The sequence below is a fragment of the Heterodontus francisci genome, chromosome 11 (genome assembly GCF_036365525.1).
Source record: "Heterodontus francisci isolate sHetFra1 chromosome 11, sHetFra1.hap1, whole genome shotgun sequence".
Classification (NCBI taxonomy): Eukaryota; Metazoa; Chordata; class Chondrichthyes; order Heterodontiformes; family Heterodontidae; genus Heterodontus; species Heterodontus francisci.
Window position 1 is genome coordinate 122,123,874 of NC_090381.1, and position 26,283 is coordinate 122,150,156.

The window sequence follows — 26,283 nt, forward strand, 5'->3', positions numbered from 1 at the left end:
TCCTCATCAGGGAACTCTTCTTTGCTGACGATGCTGCTTTAACATCTCACACTGAAGAGTGTCTGCAGAGTCTCATCGACAGGTTTGCGGCTGCCTGCAACGAATTTGGCCTAACCATCAGCCTCAAGAAAACGTACATCATGGGGCAGGACGTCAGAAATGCTCCATCCATCAATATTGGCGACCACGCTCTGGAAGTAGTTCAAGAGTTCACCTACCTAGGCTCAACTATCATCAGTAACCTGTCTCTAGATGCAGAAATCAACAAGCGCATGGGTAAGGCTTCCACTGCTATGTCCAGACTGGCCAAGAGAGTGTGGAAAAATGGCGCACTGACACGGAACACAAAAGTCCGAGTGTATCAAGCCTGTGTCCTCAGTACCTTGCGCTATGGCAGCGAGGCCTGGACAACGTATGTCAGCCAAGAGCGACGTCTCAATTCATTCCATCTTCGCTGCCTCCAGAGAATACTTGGCATCAGGTGGCAGGACCGTATCTCCAACGCAGAAGTCCTCGAGGCGGCCAACATCCTCAGCTTATACACACTACTGAGTCAGCGGCGCTTGAGATGGCTTGGCCATGTGAGCCGCATGGAAGATGGCAGGATCCCCAAAGACACATTGTACAGCGAGCTTGCCACGGGTATCAGACCCACCGGCCGTCTATGTCTCCGCTTTAAAGATGTCTGCAAACGCGACATGAAGTCCTGTGACATTGATCACAAGTCGCGGGAGTCAGTTGCCAGTGATTGCCAGAGCTGACGGGTAGCCATAAAGGCGGGGCTAAAGTGTGGCGAGTCGAAGAGACTTGGCAGTTGGCAGGAAAAAAGACAGAAGCGCAAGGGGAGAGCCAACTGTGTAACAGCCCCGACAAACAAATTTTTCTGCAGCAACTGTGGAAGAGTCTGTCACTCTAGAATTGGCCTTTATAGCCACTCCAGGCGCTGCTTCACAAACCACTGACCACCTCCAGGCGCTTACCCATTGTCTATCGAGACAAGGAGGCCAAAGAAGAGTCTTCGTGCAAAAGGCTTGAATGGGGAGGAATTATTAAAATGCACACAGGAGAGCTTTTTGAGCCAGTACGTAGAAAGTCCGACACGAGAAGGGGCAGTACTGGACCTCATCATCGGGAATGAAGCCGGACAAGTGGTAAAAGTGTCAGTGGGGGAGCATTTCGGGGATCACACACCATCCTGACTTGGAACATTATTGCCGTTCCTTCACTGTCGCTGGGTCAAAATCCTGGAACTCCCTTCCTTACAGCACTGTGGGTACACCTACCCGAAATGGACTGCAGCGGTTCAAGAAAGGAGCTCACCACCACCTTCTCAAGGGCAATTAAGGATGGGCAATAAATGCTTGCCTAGCCAGCGTCGCCCACATCCCATGAATGAATAAAAAAAAACAGTGACCATAACTCTAACATTTAAGGTAGTTATGGAAAAGGACAAAGATGGACCAGAAACAAAGGTACTGAATTGGGGGAAGGCCGATCTCGATTTGATAAAACAGGATCTGGCCAAAGTGGACTGGGAGCCACTAATTGTAGGAAAGTCTACATCAGGCCAGTGGGAGTCATTCAAAGAGGAAATAGTGAGAGTTCAGAGCAACACGTACCCGTTAAGGTCAAGGGTAGGACCAATAAGTCCAGGGTACCCTGGATGTCAAGGGATAGATTGGATCAGGAAAAAAACGGAGGCTTATGGTAGATTCAGAGCACTGAAAACAGTGGAGGCATTAGATGAGTATAGAAAGTGTAGGGGGGTACTTAAAAAAGTAATTCGGAGAGCAAAGAGGGTACATGTAACAACATTGGCGGCCAAGGAAAATCCGAAGGCGTTTTATAAGTACGTTAAGAGCAAGAGGGTAACGAGGGAAAGAGTGGGGCCCATGAGGGACCAAAGTGGCAATCTGTGTGTGGAGCCGGAGGACATAGGTGAGGTTTTAAATGATTACTTTTGATCTGTCTTCACTATGGAGAAGGACGATGTAGGTGTTGAGATCAGGGAGGGGGATTGCGATATACTTGAACATATTAACATTGAAAGGGAGGAAGTTTTAGATGTTTTAGCGGGTTTAAAAGTGGATAAATCCCCAGGCCCAGATGAGATGTATCCCAGGCTGTTATGTGAGGCAAGGGAGGAGATAGCAGGGGCTCTGACACAAATTTTCAGATCCTCTCTGGGCACGGGTGAGGTACCAGAGGATTGGAGGACAGTGAATATGGTATCATTATTCAAGAAGGGTAGCAGGGATAGACCAGGTAATTACAGGCCGGTGAGTCTAACATCATTGGTTGGGAAAGTATTGGAAAATGTTCTGAGGGACAGGATTAATCTCCACTTGGAGAGGCAGGGATTAAACAGGGATAGTCAGCATGGCTTTGGCAGGGGGAGATCATGTCTAACTAACTTGACTGAATTTTTCGAGGAGGTGACTAGATGTGTCGATGAGGGTAAAGCAGTTGATGTAGTCTACATGGACTTCAGTAAGGCTTTTGATAAGGTCCCACATGGGAGATTAGTTAAGAAGGTAAGAGCCCATGGGATAAAAACAAGAAATGCTGGAAAAACTCAGCAGGTCTGTCAGCATCTGTGGAGAGAGAAGCAGAGTTAACATTTCAGGTCAATGACCCTTCTTCAGAACTGACAAATATTAGAAATGCGAAAGGTTATAAGCAAGTAAAGCAGGGGTGGGGCAAGAGATAACAAAGGAGAAGGTGCAGATAGGACAAGGTCACAGAGAATAACTGACCAGAAGGTCATGGAGCAAAGGCAAACAATACGTTAATGGTGTGTTGAAAGACAAAGCATTAGTACAGATAGGGTGTTAACGGACTGAAAATTGAACAGTCACAAATACAAACATGAAAAAAAAACAGTGGGTAAGCAAACTGGACAAACTAAATAAAATAAAATAAAACAAACACAAAAAAATATTAAAAAGAAGAAAAAATAATAACTAAAAATAAAAGTTAAATGGGGCGCCCGTCATTCTCTGAAATTATTGAACTCAATGTTCAGTCCGGCAGGCTGTAGTGTGCCTAATCGGTAAATGAGATGCTGTTCCTCAAGCTTGCGTTGATGTTCGCTGGAACACTGCAGCAATCCCAGGACAGAGCTGTGAGCATGAGAGCAGGGGGGACTGTTGAAATGGCCAGCAACCGGAAGCTCGGGGTCTTGCTTTCGGACTGAGCGGAGGTGTTCCGCAAAGCGGTCACCCAGTCTGCGTTTGGTCTCCCCAATGTAGAGGATACCACATTGTGAGCAGCGAATACAGTATACTACATTGAAAGAAGTACAAGTAAATCACTGCTTCACCTCAAAGGAGTGCTTGGGGCCTGGAATAGTGGGGAGAGAGGAGGTAAATGGGCAGGTATTACACCTCCTGCAATTGCAGGGGAAGGTGCCGTGGGAAGGGGACGATGTGGTGGGGGTAATGGAGGAGTGGACCAGGGTGTCGTGGAGGGAACGATCCCTTCGGAATACTGACAGTGGAAGGGAGGGGAAGATGCGTTTGGCAGTGGCATCATGCTGGAGGTGGCGGAAATGGCGGAGGATGATCCTTTGGATATGAAGGCTGATGGGGTAGAAAGTGAGGACAAGGGGAACCCTGTCGCGGTTCTGGGAGGGAGGGGAAGGGGTGAGGGAAGAGGTGCGGGAAATGGGCCGGACACGGTTGAGGGCCCTGTCAACCTCAGTGGGGGGAAATCCTCGGTTGAGGAAAAAGGAAGCGGTGTCATGGAAGGTAGCATCATCAGAGCAGATGCGTCGAAGACAGAGAAACTGGGAGAATGGAATGGAGTCCTTACAGGAAACAGGGCGTGAAGAAGTCTATCACCAGAGATGGAGACAGAGAAGTCGAGGAAGGGAAGGGAAGTGTCCGAGAGGGACCATGTAAAGGTGAGAGAAGGGTGGAAATTAGAAGCAAAGTTGATAAAGTTTCCCTGTTCGGGGCGGGAGCAGGAAACAGCACCGATACAGTCATCAATGTACCGGAAAAAGAGTTGAGGGAGGGGGCCTGAGTAGGACTGGAACAAAGAATGTTCAACATATCCCATAAAAAGACAGGCATAACTAGGACCCATGCGGGTACCCATAGCGACACCTTTTACTTGAAGGAAGTGAGTGGATTGAAGGAGAAGTTGTTCAATGTGAGAACAAGTTCAGCCAGGCGGAGGAGGGTGGTGGTGGAAGGGGACTGGTTGGGCCTCTGTTCAAGGAAGAAGTGGAGAGCCCTCAAACCATCCTGGTGGGGGATGGAGGTGTAAAGAGATTGGACGTCCATAGTGAAGAGGAGGCGGTTGGGGCCAGGAAACTGGAAATTGTCAAAATGACGTAGGGCGTCAGAAGAGTTACAGATGTAGGTGGGAAGAGACTGGACCAGTGGAGAAAAGATAGAATCAAGAGAGGAAGAAGTAAGTTCAGTGGGGCAGGAACAGGCTGAAACAATGGGTCTGCCAGGACAGTCCCGTTTGTGGATTTTGGGATGAAGGTAGAAGCGGGCTGTCCGGGTTTGTGGGACTATGAGGTTGACAGCTGTAGAGGGAAGATCTCCAGAGGAGATGAGGTCAGTGACAGTCCTGTGGACAGTAGCTTGATGTTCAGTGGTGGGGCCATGGTCCAGGGGGAAGTAGGAAGAAGTGTCTGAGAGTTGGCGCTGAGCCTCTGCAAAGTAGAGGTCAGTACGCCAGACAACAATAGCACCACCCTTGTCAGCAGGTTTGATGACCATGTCGGGGTTAGACCTGAGAGAACCGAGTGCAGCAAGTTCAGAGGGGGACAGGTTAGAGTGAGTGAGGGGGGCAGAGAAATTGAGATGGCCAATGTCTCGCCGACAGTTTTCAATGAAAAGATCAAGAGCGGGTAAGAGGCCAGGGGGAGGGGTCCAGGTAGAGGGAGAATGCTGGAGGCGGGTGAATGGGTCTGATCGGGGGGAGGACTCCTGGTCATAGAGTGAGCCCGGAGGCGGAGGCGACGGAAGAAAAGCTCAACATCATGCCGAGCGCGAAATTCATTGAGGTGGGGGCATAATGGGATAAAACTGAGTCCTTTGCTGAGTACAGAACGTTCAGCGTCAGAGAGGGGGAGGTCAGAGGGTATAGAGAATACATGCCAAGGGGTCAGATCAGAAGGGGTGGGGTCAGAGGGAAGTGAAGGATCTGGAGGAGCATTAGACCCCATCAGCTGCTGGAGTTTGCTTTCATTGACACCTGAAAGGAAGAGAAAAAGTTTTTTGTTAATGCGTCGGATAAAACGAAGGATGAAATGAAACTGCGGAGTAGAACAGCTTTGAGATAAGGTGAGGTGGTGCTGCTGGAGAGAGAGGTCCAGTGTGTACATGTGGCGGCGCACAGCACTGAGTGTGGATCTCAGGATGCAGCGAGAATAGCAGTCCGAGGAACGTTGTATTTCTTGGAGATACCTGTAATCCTGGGTGGATTCAAAACATGATGGGTGAAACTGCAGTTGGAATCCACGTGGAATAAGTCAGAGCCGGAGAAAATCACTGAGGAAGGAGATGTGGCTGTGAAAACGAGTTTTGGTAGACATTTTATCAAACACCAGGAGGGAAATAGAAAGCAATGAAGGTGAACAAGGTAAAAGAGACAAACGAAAATCCCGTCGGACAGAAGAGCAGAACCTCTTCAAGGTCGGCATTCCTGGAAGAGAAGTGGCAGCGAATTAAACACTAAAATAAAAGTAAAATACTGCAGATGCTGGAAATCTGAAATAAAAACACGAAATACTGCAAATACTCAGCAGGTCTGGCAGCATCTGTGGAGAGAGAAGCAGAGTTAACGTTTCAGGTCAGTGACCCTTCTTCAGAATTGGCAAATATTAGAAATGTAAAAGGTTATAAGAAGTAAAGTGGGGGTGGGGCAACAGAAAACAAAGGAGAAGGTGTAAATAGGACAAGTTCACAGAATAGCTGACCAGAAGGTCACGGAGCAAAGCAAACAATATGTTAATGGTGAAAAGCAAAGCATTAGTACAGATAGGGTGTTAACGGACTGAAATTGAACAGCCACAAGTACAAACAGTAAAAAAAAAAGTGGATAAGCAAACTGAACAAACTAAGATGAAATAAAACACAAAAAAAAAAGAAAAAATAACTAAAAATAAAAGTAAAAGAGGGGGGGGGGGGGCCCCCGTCATGCTCTGAAATTATTGAACTCAATGTTCAGTGCGGCAGGCTGTAGTGTGCCTAATCGGTAAATGAGATGCTGTTCCTTGAGCTTGCGTTGATGTTCACTGGAACACTGAAGCAATCCCAGGACAGAGATGTGAGCATGAGAGCAGGGCGGAGTGTTGAAATGGCAAGCAACCGGAAACTCGGGGTCATGCTTTCGGACTGAGCGGAGGTGTTCCGCAAAGCAGTCACCCAGTCTGCGTTTGGTCTCCCCAATGTAGAGGAGACCACATTGTGAGCAGCGAATACAGTATACTACGTTGAAAGAAGTACAAGTAAATCACTGCTTCACCTGAAAGGAGTGCTTGGGGCCTGGGATAGTGAGGAGAGAGGAGGTAAATGGGCAGGTTGCAGGGGAAGGTACTGTGGGAAATGGACGAGGTGGTGGGGGTAATGGAGGAGTGGACCAGGGTGTCGCGGAGGGAACAATCCCTTCGGAATGCTGACAGTAACCATGAGAACCAGGGCAATTTGGCAAATTGGATCCAAAACTGGCTTGGTGGCAGGAAACAGAGGGTAATGGTCGAGGGTTGTTTTTGCGAGTGGAAGCCTGTGACCAGTGGTGTACCACAGGGATCGGTGCTGGGACCCTTGCTGTTTCTAGTGTACATTAATGATTTAGACGTGAATATAGGAGGTATGATAAGTAAGTTCACAGATGACACGAAAATTGGTGGTGTCGTACATAGTGAGGAGGAAAGCCTTAGATTACAGGACGATATAGATGGGCTGAGTTGTGGCAAATGGAATTTAATCCTGAGAAGTGTGAGGTGATGCATTTTGGGAGGACTAACAAGGCAAGGGAATATACAATGGGTGGTAGGACCCTAGGAAGTACAGAGGGTCAGAGGGACCTTGGTGTACTTCTCCATAGATCACTGAAGGCAGCAGCACAGGTAGATAAGGTGGTTAGGAAGGCTTATGGGATACTTGCCTATATTAGCCAAGGCATAGAATCTAAGTGCAGGGAGGTTATGATGGAGGTGTATAAAATGCTAGTTAGGCCACAGCTGGAGTACTGTGTACAGTTCTGGGCACCACACTGTAAGAAGGATGTGATTGCACTGGAGAGGGTGCAGAGGAGATTCACCAGGATGTTGCCTGGGCTGGAGCATTTCAGCTATGAAGAGAGACTGAAAAGGCTAGGGTTGTTTTCCTTAGAGCAGAGAAGGCTGAGGGGGGACATGATTGAGGTATACAAAATTATGAGGGGCATTGATAGGTTAGATAGGAAGAAACTTTTTCCCTTAGCAGAAGGGTCAATAACCAGGGGGCATAGATTTAAGGTAAGGGGCAGGAGGTTTAGAGGGGATTTGAGGAAATTTTCTTTCACCCAGAGAGTGGTTGAAATCTTCAACGCATTGCCTGAAGAGGTGGTAGAGGCAGGAACCCTCACAAGATTTAAGAAGTATTTAGATGAGCACATGAAACGCCATAGCATACAGGACTACGGGCCAAGTGCTGGAAAATGGGACTGGAATAGTTAGGTGCTTGATGGCGGGCACAGACATGATGGGCCGAAGGGCCTGTTTCTGTGCTGTATGACTCTATGACTCTGTGACTTGGGGGGGTTCAGGCCGACAGATCATTAAAATGTCATGAACAGGTACAGACAGTAATCAAAAAAGCTAATGGAATGCTGACCTTTATATCTCGAGGGGTAGAATAAAAGGGGTAGAAGTTATGCTTCAGTTATACAAAGCCCTGGTTAGACCACACCTGGAGTTACTGTGAGCAGTTCTGGGCACCACACCTTAAGGATAGCCTTGGAGGGACTGCAGTGTAGCTTTACCAGAATGATACCTGGACTCTAAGGGTTAAATTACGAGGAGAGATTACACAAACTAAGGTTGTATTCCCTGGAAGTTAGAAGGTTAAAGGGTGATTTGATCAAAGTTTTCAAGGTATTAAGGGGAACTGATAGGGTAGATAGAGCGAAACTATTTCCACTGGTTGGGGAGTCCACTGTTGGTCTAACTGAAATCTGAACACGCTATTTGTATTTTCAGAACCTGAAAGAATTGTACCTTGAAAACAACGAGATTGAGTTTTTGCCATCAACAATCGGGTTGCTGCAGAACTTGACTGTGCTTGACTGCCATGAAAACCGTCTGCTGGAGTTACCTGAATCAATCACGGATATTCACGGTACACAGCTCCCTCTGTCAGCCTGACTCCACCACATCCAGTGTGGTCCCAAGGCAAACAAACTAAAAATGGTGCCAGCTTCAATCTCTAATCTGTGCTGAGTTACCCAATCTCAGGAGGGCCCAAAACCTCAGGTGGGGAAAATGAAGAGTAAGGTCATCAGAGATATTTATGGAAGAGCTCAGCAGAGGTCAGAGCCTAGGAATCCTGAGGCGAGTAACTCACCTTCTGACTCCGCAAAGCCTGTCCACCATCTACAAGGCACAAGTCAGGAGTGTGATGGAATACTCTCCACTTGCCTGGATGGGTGCAGCTCCAACAACACTCAAGAAGCTCGACACCATCCAGGACAAAGCAGCCCGCTTGATTGGCACCCCATCTACAAACATTCACTCCCTCCACAACCGAGACACAGTAGCAGCAGTGTGTATCATCTACAAGATGCACTGCAGCAACACACTAAGGTTCCTTAGACAGCACCTTCCAATCCATTACCTCTTCCACTTAGAAGGACAAGAGCAGCAGATGCATGGGAATATCACCACCTGCACGTTTCCCTCCAAGTCACACACCATCCTGACTTGGAACTATATCACCGTTCCTTCACTGTCACTGGGTCAAAATCCTGGAACTCCCTTCCTAACAGCACTGTGGGTGTACCTACCCCACATGCACTGCAGCGGTTCAAGAAGGCGGCTCACCACCACCTTCTCAAGGGCAATTAGGGATGGGAAATAAATGCTGTCTGAGCCAGCAATGCTCACATCCCATGACTGAATTTAAAAAAAACATTACCAGCTCAATAGTGGAGATATGAGAACAGAGACTTTTCTTTTCTCCAGATGGACTTTCCTCCTCCCTGGACTATATTTCCACATTCATAGCTCTCTTTTTATACGCTAACCAATTATTGATGTGCATTTGGACAGGTTGTTTGAGAATTCATGACTCTGATGCAGATACCCAGCAGTCAGGGTAAAGCAGGAACCTGAGGCAGGGGCTGTCACTTGTAGGTCAATGATGTACACCTGAGATCAGTTAATTTGGTGCAGACTGCAGAGCAGACCTGGTGCTTACTCTGGTTTGTATATTTGCTGTCACATTATTAAAACTTGCTGGCTGAGGATAAAGGTTGTGCTTTTACACTCAGCAGGCCTCTGTTTTTCCCCAGGTTTATTTCAATGGATGCAGAAACCATGGACTGAAGACTAACAGGCAAAACCCAGCCAGTGAAAGGGTCAACAATCTCAGAGTTATTTGATAGTCTGTGGGGACCAGGAAGTTTCGTACAAAAGACTCCTCAGGAGCCAATGACATGGTTGTGATGCAAGTACATGAACCTGAAACATAGGCTGGATTTTGTGCTGGAGGTGGGGCTCCTGGCACCAGGCTGAAAGGACAGGGAGAACCCGCCTCTGCCTTTTCATGCCCTCTCCCACCCGACCAGAGAGCAATCCTCTGGTCTTTTTGAATCAAAGTTTTAGGAGGTGGGATCTGTGTCAGGGATCCTGCCTCCAAGAACTGCCAGCCAATCAGAGGGCCAGCAGCTCAGCAGTGTCACCAGGAGCGTTGGCCACGGCCAGTACTGCAGAAGCCTTGGACCCAGTCCCAGCGGTGGAAGCCAGAACAGAGGTAGGTGAGGCGGGGTCACCGGGGCCAGTCCAGAAGGTTCCGGCGACAGGGAGTGGGAGAGTGGTCATGCAGTGAGGTATTGGGGAAGGTAGCACTGTCACAGAGGACAGATGGGCACGGAGAAGGGTTAAAGTGCGTATACTTCAACGCAAGAAGCATCAGGAATAAGGTGAGTGAATTGAAGGCGTGGATGGGCACTTGGGACTACGATGTTGTGGCCATCACTGAAACGTGGATAGGTGAGGGGGAGGAATGGTTTTTGGAGGTACCTGGTTATAGATGTTTTCATAAGATTAGGAATGGTGGTAAAAGAGGTGGGGGGGTGGCATTGTTAGTTAGAAATAGTGTAACAACTGCTGAAAGAATTTTCGAGGAGGATCTGCCGACTGAGGCACTGTGGGTTGAGGTCAGGAACAGGAAAGGAGCAGTCACCTTGATGGGAGTTTTCTATAGGCCCCCCAATAGCAGCAGGGAGGTGGAAGAGCAGATTGGGAAACAGATTTTGGAAAGGAGCAGAAGTCACAGGGTAGTAATTATGGGGGATTTCAACTTCCCAAATATTGATTGGCAACTCTTTAGATCGAATAGTTTGGATGGGGTAGTGTTTGTGCAGTATGTCCAGGAAGCTTTTCTGACTCAGTATGTAGACTGCCCGACCAGAGGGGAGGCAATATTGGATTTGGTACTAGGTAATGAACCAGGGCAAGTGATAGAGCTGTTGGTGGGCGAGCACTTTGGAGATAGTGATCACAATTCTGTAGCATTCACTGTGGTAATGGAGAGGGATAGGTATGTGCAACAGGGCAAGGTTTACAATTGGGGGAAGGGTAGATATGATGCTGTCAGGCAGGAACTGAGGAGCATAAGTTGGGAGCATATGCTGGCAGGGAAGGGCACGGTCGAAATGTGGAACTTTTTCAAGGAGCAGATAGTAGGGGCCATTGATAAGCATGTCCCTGTCAGACAGGGAAGGGATGGTCATGTGAGGGAACCGTGGTTGACAAGAGAGGTTGAGAGTCTTGTTAGGAAGAAGAAGGATGCGTATATAAAGTTGAGGAAAAAGGGCACAGGCATAGCTCTGGAGGGATACAAGATGGCCAGGAAGGATCTGAAGAAAGGGATTAGGAGAGCTAAGAGAGGGCATGAAAAATGCTTGGCGGGTAGGATAAAAGAAAACCCCAAGGCCTTTTACGCGTATGTCAGAAATATGAGGATGACTAAGGGGACCGTAGGTCCGGTCAAGGACAATAGCGGGAGACTGTGTGTTGAGCCGGAAGAGATAAGTGAGGTTTTGAATGAGTACTTCTCTTCGGTATTTACGAATGAGAAGGGGTGTATTACTGAAGAGGACGGTGGGAAGCAGACTGGTAAGCTCGAGGAAGTGCTCGTTAGGAGGGAAGATGTGTTGGGGTTTTTGAATAACTTGAAGATAGACAAGTCTCCCGGGCCTGACGGGGTATATCCAAGGATGTTATGGGAAGCAAGGGATGAAATTGCAGAGCCGCTGGCAATGATCTTTTCATCTTCTCTGCTGACGGGGGTGGTACCAGGTGATTGGAGGGTGGCAAATGTTGTGCCCCTGTTCAAGAAAGGGAATAGGAACAACCCTGGGAATTACAGGCCAGTTAGTCTTACTTCGGTGGTAGGCAAGTTGATGGAAAAGGTGCTGAGAGATAGGATTTCTGAGCATCTGGAAAGACACTGCTTGATTCGGGACAGTCAGCACGGTTTTGTGAGGGGTAGGTCTTGCCTCACAAGCCTGATTGAATTCTTTGAGCAGGTGACCAAGCAAGTGGATGAGGGTAAACCAGTGGATGTGGTGTACATGGATTTTAGTAAGGCATTTGATAAGGTCCCCCATGGTAGACTTATGGAGAAAGTCAGGAGGCATGGGATAGTGGGGAATGTGGCCAGTTGGATTAAGAATTGGCTAACTGATAGAAGGCAGAGAGTGGTCTTAGATGGTAAATACTCAGCCTGGAGCCCAGTTACCAGTGGCGTGCCGCAGGGATCAGTTCTGGGTCCTCTCCTGTTTGTGATTTTTATTAACGACTTGGATGAGGAAGTCGAAGGGTGGGTCAGTAAATTTGCAGATGATACAAAGGTTGGTGGAGTTGTGGATACCGAGGAGGGCTATTGTCGTCTGCAAAGGGACTTGGATAGGTTGCAGTGCTGGGCTGAAAAGTGGCAGATGGAGTTTAACCCTGAAAAGTGTGAGGTCGTCCATTTTGGAAGGACAAACATGAATGCAAAATACTGGGTTAACGGTAGGGTTCTTGGGCATGTGGAGGAGCAGAGAGACCTTGGGGTCTATGTGCATAGATCATTGAAAGTTGCAACTCAAGTGGATAGGGCTGTGAAGAAGGCATATGGGGTGTTAGCGTTCATTAGCAGAGGGATTGAATTTAAGAGCCGTGAGGTGATGATGCAGCTGTACAGGACCTTGGTAAGGCCTCATTTGGAGTACTGTGTGCAGTTCTGGTCGCCTCATTTTAGGAAGGATGTGGAAGCCTTGGAGAGGGTGCAGAGGAGATTTACCAGGATGTTGCCTGGAATGGAGAATAAGTCTTATGAGGAAAGGCTGAACATTCTAGGCCTCTTCTCATTAGAAAGGAGAAGGATGAGGGGTGACATGATAGAGGTTTATAAGATGATCAGGGGAATAGATAGGGTAGACAGTCAGAAACTTTTTCCCCGGGTGGAGCAAAGCGTTACAAGGGGTCATAAATTTAAGGTGAAGGGTGGGAGATATAAGGGGGATGTCAGGGGAAGGTTCTTTACCCAGAGAGTGGTCGAGGCATGGAATGCCTTGCCCGGGGAAGTTGTTGAGTCAGAAACTTTAGGGACTTTCAAAAGGCTTTTGGATAGGTATATGGATAAAGGAGAATGATGGGGTATAGATTAAATTGTCCTTGACAGAGGACAAAGGATCGGCACAACATTGTGGGCCGAAGGGCCTGTTCTGTGCTGTATGTTCTATGTTCTATGTTCTATGTAATCCGGGGGAAGGGGGTCCTGGGGTGGGTGGGTAAAGTTGTTCCCAGTGGGAGTCTGGAAAAAGTTGTTCCCGTCCCGGGAAGATCGCTGGGGGACAGGATGGCTATGGGCCCTCCACCCCACCATGCACCCCCCCCCCCACTCCCCTGGCCACCTGTCACAATAGTCCATGCCCTCCCGCCTCCAATCCCAGGGGCCTCACAAAATCCCGGCCATTAACTCTGTTTCTCTCCCCTGAGCATTTCTAGTATTTTCTTTTTTTATTTCAATAAAATGGTCAATTATGTTTAGCCTGAGGAAGGAATAGATCATGGGCAAGAGACCCTTTCCCATTTCCCTTTCCCATTTTAGTTTCTTATCTTCAGAAAAGAATCAGCTGACATTATTATAATAATACAAACTATCGGTATACATTCAGCCAATCAGCATTCAGATATTCCTTAATTGGAAGGTGATTTTAAAAACATTTAGAAAGATGGTTAGGAGCAGAAAAAGCCCATCAGGCAGCAATAATCCCAACAACTCACTTGCACAAAACTCAAAAGAGTCTCTCCCAAAAATACCAAACTAGTCCAGGCTTCCTCCGAGCAACTTTAAAACCCTTCCTGTCACCAAATTTCCCATAATTTTTCTTCCAACTTTCAACTTCCTGATTTTTTAACAAATGCCTGGCAGATTTAGTCTGTTCATCACAAGCAACAACTTGCCTGGATCAGGTTCGTCTAATATTAAAATTTCACCTCCAATCAACAACTATAGAAGGCTGGGCGGTGGGACAGGATAATGGACAGAAGGCTGGGTGCTGGGTGACCTAATAATGGAAAATGGAAGTTCTTGAAAATAAGCTTTAACTAGCTTCAGCCCGTTAGCAAGAAAATTACTTTGATTAAACATGGTGTGTTCCCACAGGCTTGCAGAAGCTTCTAGCAAATTGTAATCGAATAACTCATCTCCCAGAAAACCTGGACCAACTGAAGAAACTGGAAATCCTGTCCCTGGAGAGAAACCCATTGGAAAAGCCTTTGGATGAAATTTGCCATCTGGGGGTTTCTGCTATACTCCAATACATACAGACAAAGAAGACCCAACATTCCAAGGCAACAAAGGTACTAATATTTCCACCATTAAAATTGAAAGGATAGGTCAGAAAATTGTGTTTGACACAACACAATTGCTTTGGAAGAATTTCAATAATTCCCTCGCCCCGATGAAATCAGCCAGGGTTCCTGCTCCTGATCACTGTCCAATGAGCCACGGGATATAGAGAGAGAGGGGAAATCAGCCAGGGTTCCTGCTCCTGATCACTGTCCAGTGACCCCTGGGTTAGAGAGTGGGGGGGGAAATCAGCCAGGGTTCCTGCTGCTGATTACTGTCCAGTGACCCCTGGATTAGAGAGGGGGGGAAATCAGCCAGGGTTCCTGCTGCTGATTACTGTCTAGTGACCCCTGGGTTAGAGAGAGGGGAAATTAGCCAGGGTTCCTGCTGCTGATTACTGGTCAGTGTGTGTGTGGGGCAGGATCAGTGTGGGCTGTTATGCTTGACAAAGTGAATGGCCCAGTGAGCAGAGAATCAGGTAGAGGAGAATCACCAAGTGGCCAGTGGAGGGGAAATTGAGGCAATGGAACAGGAGAATAAGCAGAAAATGGGGAAGAGGGGAAATAGAGGGTAGGGAAGGGAAACCAGAGGTGGGAGGAACCAGCAATTAAATGTAACTCACAAGTTATAACTAATATTAATACTGTTAACACTTCATAAACAGCAATTAATAACAATAAGGCAATAACTCACCAATAGTCCAAATGCAACTTGTAGCAGTAGGTGTACCTTGAATCCTACCTGTAATTAGTAATAATCCTGTAACCCACTGATAGTCACCCTAAAACTGTAGCCCGAATCCCCTCCCCACGCACCCCACCCACCCCACCACACTGCACATGGTGTAGTCAGGCTCCCCACACGATGCCAATTTCAACAGACCCGATCTCTTTACCAATCTCCTCAGACTCCGGTTTGGGCTCTGGTTTTCTGTGAAGATGCCAACTTTGACCTGGGAGCCTCAGTCAGAGCTGATCTGTACGTGTGCTTCACATGGCGTAACCGGGTGCCACAGTTCAGCCTGAAACTGCCCAAGACATTGCACAAAAGGCACAGGCCTCAGTTTCTGGGGCACTTCTCACAGGGCATATTGTGTTAAACTCAGCTCCGTACCAACATTTCTAACCACTCACTGAGCTCAGCTCAGTAAGGAGAGCTTCCATAGAATTAGAGGTTATAACAAAGGAGGCCATTCAGCCCTGCTGTTCCTGTCTCTGCATGAGTTTCTGGGCCCTGGTCATCCCCTGACCTAGTGCACTACCTTCTTGTCTCTGTTCACCCAGTGCGACATCACGTACTGCTCCATCTCTCGCTCTCTCTCTTTCTACCTCTTGCCATCCCTCTGTACTCCCATCAGCCAGTCCCTTTTTTGGTCAGCTTTAAGTAGGGAGTTATAACTCATTCTTAACTCAGTGTTCATTCCTTCGTCTGACAGATCCAGGCTTGGTGGCGTGGATTAATGGTCCGGAAGGAACTAGGACGATTCAAAAATTTGTTTCCAAAGAAAGACAAAAAAGGGAAGAAGGAGAAAGGGAAGAAGGAGAAAGGGAAGAAGGAGAAAGGGAAGAAGGAGAAAGGGAAGAAAAAGCAATAAAACGAATGAAGCTGTGAAGTCAGATGGAATAAATGTGAATGTGCATAAAAGCTGGAGGTGCAGACAATATTCAGGCTTTGGAAAAGAGGCCTCTAATTTATTAATCTCAGAGGAAATGAACAATGGAGTGGAGCCTGTTTGTGTTATGGGATGTCCACCTACAGGCTGCCTCAGCAGAATTATCTGAATTTGAAAATTGTGATTAGTATTATAGATACCACAGGGAAAACACAAAATAGCAAATTAAGTTCGTTTTGCAACCACCTGATTAAACGAGCTGCCGATTTATTATCATAACATTTCACATTTTCACTGAAGACCAATTTCACCCAATCTCTTGGAAGTTTAAAGGTCATTCTCTTAATTGTCTAGTTGTTGGGTAGTTAAAGCTTGATCTTTTAACAGGTTTGATCAGAGGTGGAAAGACTGACTGATGAATGTGCTGGATATGCACACATCCGAATATCAGACAGAAATTGCCTCTCACCTCTGCTCATTGTCCTACACTTTATATAAAAGCTGCCCCATAGACACTTTACATTTAATAAATCCTAAATTGACAACAACGTGTCTTCACACAGCACGTGACAAAAATATACTTTGAATGTTTACCTTGCATTGTCAGAAATAGCATGTAAGGAGTTAAATTCAGAAATAATACAAGCTGTTTCTCAAAGAAAAACATTGAACCTTGGGATATTACTCTGGTCTCTAGCTAAAGCAACCACAATGTGAAAGCTCAGGTATTGGTTGCTGCACCCACCGTAACAATTGCTTTCAACTAACCTTTGTTACTTCAAAGAATTTAATAAGAGTAGACAAGGATAATGCAGTGCATGTAATATATATGGACTTTCAAAAGGCCTTTGATAATGTACCGCATAGTATACTCGTTGTATTTTCTAGTACAAATCAGAATAGAGGGTGAAAGGTAGTTACGCAGACTGGCAGAAGATGGGAAATGGTGTTTCATAAGGATCAGTACTGGGATCACTGTTGTTCACCATTTACATAAATAATTTGGACTCAGGAATTGGAAGTACAATTACAAAATTTGCAAATTACACCAAATTAGAAGGTATAGTTAAGACTGAGAAGGACTGCGACAAATTACAAGCTATTAATAAACTTGCAGAATGGGCGCACAATTGACAAATTAATTTCACAATAAATAAGTGTGAGGTGATGCATGTTGGTAGGAAGAATACGGAGGCCACATACTCCTTGGATAATAAAAGTCTGAATGGGATAAAGGAGCCAAGGAATCTAGGTATATAGATATACAGATCACCGGAAGCAGCAATGCAGGTTAATAAGGCTATAGAAAAGCACATTTCTAGAGGTATAGAATTGAAAAGCAGAGAGTTATGTTAAACTCATAGAAAACCTTAGTTAGACCACACTTGGAAAAGGAGTCATAGATACACAATTCAGTATTTTCAATATAAAGTGATAGGTATTGTCTGAAAAATTAGCCTCTGCATTATTGACCAGCTTCAAAATTAGATAAAACTGGGATTTAAATTAGTGCGAGTAAATTTAAAACAGTTAAAAAAATCTTTACATGAATGGTGATCACTCACTGACACGGTCAGCTGGAGGGAGTAGAGAAATTTAATGCAGAGAAGTGTCAAGTGATACATTTTGGTAGGAAGAATGAGGAGAGCAATATAAATTAAAGGGCACAATTTTAAAGGGAGTGCAGGAACAAAGACTCCTTGGGGTGTATGTACAGAAGTCTTTGAAGGGGGCAGAACAGGTTGAGAAAGTTGTTAAAAACATATGGGATCTTTAGCTTTATAAACAGAGGAATAGAGTACAAGAGCAAGGAAGTTATGCTAAACCTTAATAAAACACTGGTTAGACCTCAGCTGGAGTATTGTGTTCAATTTTGCGCACCGCACTTTGTGAAAGATGTCAAGATCTTAGAGAGGATGCAGAGGAGATTTGGTAGAATTTACAGGGATGAGGGACTTCTGTTATGTGGAGAAACTGGAGAAGCTGGGATTGTTCTCCTTACAGCAGAGATGGTTAAGTGGAGATTTGATAGAGGTGTTCAAAATCATGAAGGGTTGTGATAGAATAAAAAAGGAGAAACTGTTTTGGTAACCAGAGGACACAAATTTAAGGTAATTTAAGGAAAGAAATAGCAGAGGATCTGACCATAATTTTCCAATCCCCTCTGGCTACAGGTGTGGTGCCAGTGGACTGTAGGACTGTTAACATTGTATCATTGTTTAAAAAGAGAGAAAGGGATAGACCGAGTAATTACAGGCCAGTCAGCCTAACCTCAGTGGTGGACAAATTATTGGAAAAACTTCTGAAGGACAATATAAATCATCATTTAGAAAGGCACAGATTAATCAAGGACAGTCAGCATTAATTTGTTAAGGGAAGTTTCTGTCTGACTAACTTGATTAAAGTTTTTGAGGAAGTTACAAGGAGGGTCGATGTAGGGTGTTTGATATAGTCTACATGGATTTTAGCAAGGTTTTTGACAAGTTCCCACATTGCAGACTGGTCATAAAAGTAACAACCCATGGGACCCAAGGGAAAATGGCAGTTGGATCCAAAGTTGGCTCAGTGGGAAGGAAGCAAAGGGTAATGGTCAATGGGTGTTTTTGTGACTGGAAAATTGTTTCCAGTGGGGTTTCACAGGGCTCAGTACTGGGTCCCTTAGTTTACGTGATAGATACTAATGATTTAGACTTAAATACAGAGGGCATGATTAAGACGTTTGCAGATAATACAAAAATTTACCATGTGGTTGACAATGAGGGAGAAAGCAGTAGACTGCAGGAAGATATCAATGGAATGGTCAGGTGGGTAGAAAAGTGGCAAATGGTGTTCAATACAGAGAAATGTGAGGTAATGCATTTGGGGAGTAGAAGCAAGGCAAGGGAATACACAATAAGTGGTAGGATACTGAGAAGTGTAAAGGAGCAGAAGGACCTTGGAGTACATGTCGACTGATCCCTGAAGGTGGCTGGACAGGTAGATAAGGTGGTTAAGAAGGTATATAGGATATTTAAATAAAAACAGAAAATGCTGGAAATACTCAGCAAGCCTGGTAGCATCTGTGGAGAGAGAAGCTGAGTTAAAATTTCAGGTTGATGACCCTTCCATCAGAACCGGGAAAATTTACAAATGTAACAGGTTTTAAATAGGTCAAATGGGGGAGGGTGGGAAAAGAACAAAATGGAAGGTCTGTGATAGGGCAGAAGATGGGAGATGCTAAATGATAAAAGAGTTGGTGGGACACAGCCAAAGGGAGTAATAAAGAGTCAAAATATGTGTCCAGAGCAGGTGTGAATGTTGTTACTATGGGTCCCCATATGGGTCCTAGCTGCCTTTTTGTGGTATTTGTGGAACATTGCTTGTTCCAGTCCTACTTGGGTCCCCCTCCCTCAACTCTTTTTCTGAACATTGACGACTATATTTGTGCTGTTTCCTGCTCTTGCCCTGAACTGGAAAATGTCATGAACTTTGTTTCCAATTTCCACCCTTCTCTCACCTTCACATAGTCCATCTCTGACTCTTCCTCTCCCTTTCTTGAATTCGCTGCCTTCATCTCTGGGAATAGGCTGACTAATAATATTCATTATAAGCCCAATGACTCCCACAGCTACCTCGACTACACTTCCTCACAACCTGCCTCCTGTAAGGACTCCATTTCATTCTCCCTGTTTCTCCGTCTCTGTCGCATCTGTTTTGATGATGCAACCTTCCACTACAACGCTGCTGATATGTCTTCATTTTTCCTCAACCGATGATTCCCCCCCATCCCCCCACTGTGGTCGACAGGGCCCTCAACCTGTCTGACCCATTTCCCACACTTCTGCTCTTACCCCTTATCCTCCCTTCCAGAACCACGATAGGGTTCCCCTTATCCTCACCTTCCACCCCCACAGCCTTCATATTCAACCTCTGCCATTTCTACCACCTCCAGCATGATGCCACCACAAAATATATCTTCCTTCCCCTCTCAGCATTCCAAAGGAACTATTCCTCCATGACACCCTGGTCGACTCCTCAATCACCCCCAACACTCACTCCCCTTCCCTCGGCACCTCTCTATGCAAGCACAGAAGATGCAACACCTGCCCTTTTACCTCCTCACCGTCCAAAGCCCCAAACACTCTTTCCAGGTGAAGCAGTGATTTATTTGTACTTCTCTCAATTTAGTATACTTTCGTATGCTTACAATGTGGTCTCCTCTACACTAAGCAGATTAGGTGGTCACTTTGTGGAACACCTCCATTCAGTCCATAGGCATGACCCTGAGCTTCTGGTGGCCTGCCATTTTAATTCACCACCCTGCTCTCAGGCTGACATCTCTGTCCTTGCCTACTGCAGTGTTCCAATGAAAGTCAATGCAAGCTGGAGGAACAGCACCTCATCTTTTGACTAGGCACTTTATAGCCTTCTGGATTCAACATTGAGTTCAACAATTTCAGACTGTTAATGTCTGCCCCTTTTTGTTTCCTTTTCTTTGCACGTTTCGGTCTTTAGCTTGTTTTCTCTCATTTTGCTTTCAGATGGCAGCTCTTCATCATTCTGCCATTCACACCTCCTCTGGGTGTATCTTTTGTCTCTTTTGTCATTTAAAGAGTTAGTGGGACAGAGCCAAAAGGAGTAACAATGGGACAAGTAATGGACAAAATTTTTCGTTGGGTGGGAGGCCCCATCCACCGGCCGAAAAGTCGGTGGCGAGCCCACCTCCGCCAAGCTTGGGGAGCCAGATCAGGATTTTTCCCTCCCCAGGCTTTTAATTGGTCTTGGGTGGGACTTCCACCTCCTTGAGGCAGGAAATCCCACCTAATGGAGCTGTCGGCCAATCAGCAGACTGGCAGCTCTTAGTCCCAGCAGCGTCACTGGGAACGGTGGCCATTGCTGGGACTACACCCAGCCATCAGAAGAAGATGAAGGACGGCCCCAAAGAAAAGGTGGCAATCGATCCGGCCCCGGTGAAGAAAGGGGGGGGGGGGGGTTTGTCAGGAGGACGGGGGAGGTTTGTGCATTGTGGGCAGTTGGGACTTTGACGGTGGCCCTCTGTAGAGCACAGGGAGCTCAATCAGGGACCCCCCCCCCAGCCTGCAAGAAGGCCATCTGCTTTCATTAGGCAGGCTATTTGAGGCTTCAGCTGCCCGCCAGCCAAGCGTAAAATACCCGTGACGGTAGGTGGAAGCCCTTAAGTGCCAGTTAATTGGCCACTTATGGGTCTTGATTGGCCTGGGGTGGGTGGGCCATTTCTTGCCCCTGCCGCCCTGGGTAAACTGGCAATGGGGGCGGGAGAGCATCAGGAACTCAACGTAACTCCCACTCAATTTTATGCCTCCCCCCCCACCCCACGACCAGCCTGCTCGTTTGGGGGGCATAAAGTTACAGCCAATGTCTCCCTTTTTCTGCCCTATCACAGACCTTCCATTTTGGCCTTTTTCCACCCTTCTATTTAACCTACTTAAAACCTATTACATTTCCAACTCTTCCTAGTTCTAATGAAGGGGCATCGACCTGAAATGATAACTCTCCACAGATGGTGCCAGATCTGCTGAGTGTTTCCAGCATTTTCTGTTTTTCTTTCAGATTTCCAGCATCTGCAGTATTTTGCTTTTGTAAATGGGATTCTTTCCTTTATTAGCCAAGGCATAGAATATATTAGAGCAGGGAGGCTATGCTGGAACTGTATAAACCACTAGTTAGACAGCAGCTAGAGTACTGTGTACAGTTCTGGACACCACATTACAGGGAGGACATGATTATACTAGATAGAGTACAGAGAAGATTTACAAGGGTGTTGTCAGGAATGGAGAATTTTAGCTATGAGGAAAGATTGGATTGGTTGCAGTTGTTTTCTGTAGAACAGAGGAGACTCAGAGGAGATTTAATTGAGATGTAAAAAAATGGAACAATTTGCAGGGCTATGGGAAAGGGCAAGGGAGTGGGTCTAATTTGATAGTTCTGCCAAAGGGTCAGCACAAAGGGCTGAATGGCCTCCTTCTGTGCTGTGTAATTCTGTGATTCTATACTTCCACATGCTAACCACTCTCTGGCTAAAGAAGTTCCTCCTTTATTTGATTTATTTGTGATTGTCTTATATTTACAATTTATGGATTTAGATTTCATCACAGGTGGAAATATTCTGTATGTCTACCCTGACAAACTCACTGATAATTGTGAAAACCTCTAGGACGTCATCTCGCAGGCTTTTATTTTCTAGAGGAAAGAGTGACAGCCTGTAAATATTAATCCTGAAATAATCTCTAGGTAGCTTGAATATTTTTGTTTTTTGGCACTTAATGTTACAAATTTATTGAATATCATTGTCTATCATGTATGTGAAGGAAATTCAATAATTAAAAAGGATTTAACAGCTCTCTCTGTAAAAGTTGCCATAGATGGAAATGATTTACACAGATGACCTTCAAGTGTGACATTATCTATCTCTTCTTTGACTCACCCCCCAACTCCCCATTTCCCTGGAGCTGTTGGCCACTCGGACACAGCATGAGAGGGAATTGTTCATCTTCCTCAAACTTGCTCAGGTGGAAGAAGATTCTTCAATAAAACAGATAGTTCTTGTTTATGGAGCCTCTCAGACATCTTTTTGGTTGGTACTTGTACACTATAGGCACTTATAACATTAGTACTTATGTCCAGAAGTCTAATGGCTTTCCATAGGCCAATCAGGAAAATGATCATATTCGAGTATGTTTCATTTCAAAATAACAAGCATTGAACAGATGGCTTGGTATTTTGAGAACTAAAACATTTGACTCTTTTGATATGTGTTTAAGTTCCTCCATGGCTTCACCTCCTCCCTACCTCTGTAACCTCCTCCAGTCCTCGAACTCTCCGAAAGCTTCGCATTCCTTCAGTTTGGCCTGTTGTGCATTCTTGACTTCAGTAGATAAGAGAAGTGAACTTAGGGGATCATCCAGGTAGCAGCAATCACACCATAATAAAAGGTTTACAATAAAGGTTCAGAGAAACAAAAGACCAAAGTAATAGATTGGAAAAAAAGCTAATTATGAGATGATGACAATGGAACTGGAAAATGTATTGATAATCAAAGAGACAGAATAACAGTGGGAAATATTTAAAAAGGTGGAAAATAGAGTTCACAAAAAATATATATCACTAAAAACTACAGTTAATAAAAACAAAAAACTGGAAATAGCAGGTCTGGCAGTGTCTGTGGAGAGAGAAACAGAGTTAATATTTCAGGTCAATGACCTTTCATCCAGTTCTGATGAAAAGTCACAGATCTGAAACATCAACTCTATTTCTCTCTTCACAGATGCTGCCGGACCTGCTGAGTATTTCCAGCTTTCTCCGTTTTTTTATTTCAGATTTCCAGCAGCTGCAGTATTTTGCTTTTGTAAAACTGGTGTCAATACTGAGGAAGACTGTGACAAAATGCAAGACTACGTTAATAAACTTGTAGAATAAGTGAGTAATTGGCAAACAAATTTCAATATTGATAACTTGTGTATTTTGATAGGAAAAATAAGGAGGTCACATGGCTTAAATATGGTAAGGACTGAGCCCCTAATCTCCAAGGATCTTTTCTGCGGATTGCCACCTTGACGTGCTGGAGAGGATTGTGTGTCCTAATAATCCCTTAAGTGATGCCAGCAGGAGCTCCCTGCTCCTTGTAGGGCCTCCCATAGAGGTAAGGTCGAGGGATGTGCCAGACAAAGTGTGGTTCAAAAAGTCCTCAATAGCAGAAGGTGAAGGAAGACGCTGCGCCTCACCAGCTGTGAAGGCGGAAGGAGGTTGCAGCAGAAAAGTGGTCCATTATCTCAATGTCATTCAAAACATCACTGAAATCTGACCACCAATCTGTAAAGATCATCTGAACAATCATGGCGCCTCATTCATGGTCCCCACATGAAACAAAGCCACATGTAGGCTTTTACCAGGGTCCACTTACCAAGTCCTGTGAGAATGGAGAATTGGCGACGGGGACAGGGCTGTGAACCTGGGAGTCCAGAACCAAGAATCTGCACACGGGTGACAGATGTATGAAGGTCATTGGAGACCTGTGTTGGAACAGAGGTAGCCTTATGCAGCAGCATCTGTGACTGAGCAGTCATAGAGTCATACAGCATAGAAACAGGCCCTTCAGCCCACCGCGTCCATAATGCCTATCTAACTAATCCCACCTGCCTGCATTAATTCCATATCTTTCTGTGCCTTGCTCATTCAAGTACCTGTCCAGATGCCTCTTAAATGTCGCTACTGTTCCTGCCTCCACCACCTCCTCAGGCAGCTAATTCCAAATACCCACTATTCTTTGTGAAAAATTTACCCCTTTGATCCCCTTTAAACCTCCTCCCTCTTCAGGAAACCCTCTACTAACCCCAAAAAGGGAAGGCGCTAGAGAAGTGCCCTAAATATAGGCTCTCCCACTTCCTCCTGGCTGGGGAATCACATCCTGTGGGATCACCATCTTTTTTTTTTATTCATTCATGGGATGTGGGTGTTGCTGGCCAGGCCAGCATTTATTGCCCATCCCTAATTGCCCTTGAGATGGTGCTTGTGAGCTGCATTCTTGAACCGCTGCAGTCCATGTGGGGTAGGTACACCCACAGTGCTGTTAGGAAGGGAGTTCCAGGATTTTGACCCAGCGAGAGTGAAGGAACGGCGATATAGTTCCAAGTCAGGATGGTGTGTGACTTGGAGGGGAACTTGCAGGTGGTGGTGTTCCCATGTATTTGCTGCCTTGTACTTCTAGTTGGTAGAGGTCGCAGGTTTGGAAGGTGCTGTCTGAGGAGCCTTAGTGCATTGCTGCAGTGCATCTTGTAGATGGTACACACTGCTGCCGCTGTGCATCGGTGGTGGAGGGAGTGAATGTTTGTAGATGGGGTGCCAGTCAAGCGGGCTGCTTTGTCCTGGATGCTGTCGAGCTTCTTGAGTGTTGTTGGAGCTGCATCCATCCAGGCAAGTGGAGTGTATTCCATCACACTCCTGACTTGTGCCTTGTAGGTGGTGGACAGGCTTTGGGGAGTCAGGAGGTGAGTTACTCGCCTCAAGATTCCTAGCCTCTGACCTGCTCTTGTAGCCACGGTATTTATATGGCTACTCCAGTTCAGTTTCTGGTCAATGGTAGCCCCTAGGATGTTGATACTGGGGAATTCAGCGATGGTAATGCTGTTCAATGTCAAGGGGAGATGGTTAGATTTTCTCTTGTTGGAGATGGTCATTGCCTGGCACGAATGTTACTTGCCACTTATCAGCCCAAGCCTGGATATTGTCCAGGTCTTGCTGCATTTCTACACCGACTGCTTCCGTATCTGAGGAGTCGCGAATGGCGCTGAACATTGTGCAATCATCAGCGAACATCCCCACTTCTGACCTTATGATTGAAGGAAGGTCAGTGATGAAGCAGCTGAAGATGGTTTGGCCCAGGACATTACCCTGAGGAACTCCTGCAGTGATGTCCTGGAGCTCAGATGATTGACCTCCAACAACCACAACCATCTTCCTTTGCGCTAGGTATGACTCCAGCCAGCGGAGGGCTTTCCCCAATTCCCACTGACCTCAGTTTTGCTAGGGCTCCTTGATGCCATACTCGGTCAAATGCTGCCTTGATGTCAAGGGCAGTCACTCTCACCTCACCTCGAGTTCAGCTCTTTTATCCATGTTTGAACCAAGGCGGTAATGAGGTCAGGAGCTGAGTGGACCTGGCGGAACCCAAACTGAGCGTCACTGAGCAGGTTATTGCTAAGCAAGTGCCGCTTGAAGGCACTGTTGATGACACCTTCCATCACTTTACTGATGATTGAGAGTAGGCTGATGGGGCGGTAATTGGCCGGGTTGGACTTGTCCTGCTTTTTGTGTACAGGACATACCTGGGCAATTTTCCACATTGCAGGGTAAATGCCAGTATTGTAGCTGTACTGGAACAGCTTGGCTAGGGGCGCGGAAAGTTCTGGAGCACAGGTCTTCAGTACTATTGCCGAAATATTGTCAGGGCCCATAGCTTTTGCAGTATCCACTGCCTTCAGTCGTTTCTTGATATCATGCGGAGTGAATCGAATTTGCTGAAGTCTGGCATCTGTGATGCTGGGGACTTCAGGAGGAGGCTGAGATGGATCATCAACTCGGCACTTCTGGCTGAAGATTGTTGCAAATGCTTCCGCCTTATCTTTTGCACGGATGTGCTGGGCTCCCCCATCATTGAGGATGGGGATATTTGTGGAGCCACCTCCTCCAGTTAGTTGTTTAATTGTCCACCACCATTCACGGCTGGATGTGGCAGGACTGCAGAGCTTAGATCTGATCTGTTGGTTATGGAATCGCTTAGCTCTGTCTATCACATGCTGCTTATGCAGTTTGGCATGCAGATAGTCCTGGGTTGTAGCTTCACCAGGTTGACGCCTCATTTTGAGGTATGCCTGGTGCTGCTCCTGGCATGCCCTCCTGCACTCTTCATTGAACCAGGGTTGGTCTCCTGGCTTGATGGTAATGGTAGAGTGAAAGATATGCCGGGCCATTAGGTCACAGATTGTGGTCGAGTACAATTCTGCTGCTGCTGATGGCCCACAGCGCCTCATGGATGCCCAGTTTTGAATTGCTAGATCTGTTTGAAATCTATCCCATTTAGCACGGTGACAG

General features: G+C 46.2%; 1 protein-coding gene across 1 annotated transcript in view; it reads left to right on the forward strand.

The window, feature by feature from the left end:
- Positions 1–15,660, forward strand: part of LOC137375104 (leucine-rich repeat and IQ domain-containing protein 4-like) — a 77,864-nt gene extending 62,204 nt beyond the window's left edge. The window contains exons 3-5 of the mRNA XM_068041732.1: positions 8,204–8,342; positions 13,881–14,077; positions 15,502–15,660. Coding sequence (XP_067897833.1) covers positions 8,204–8,342; positions 13,881–14,077; positions 15,502–15,660 — 495 coding nt within the window. The remainder of the gene's footprint in view (positions 1–8,203; positions 8,343–13,880; positions 14,078–15,501) is intronic.
- The last annotated feature ends 10,623 nt before the right edge of the window (positions 15,661–26,283 follow it).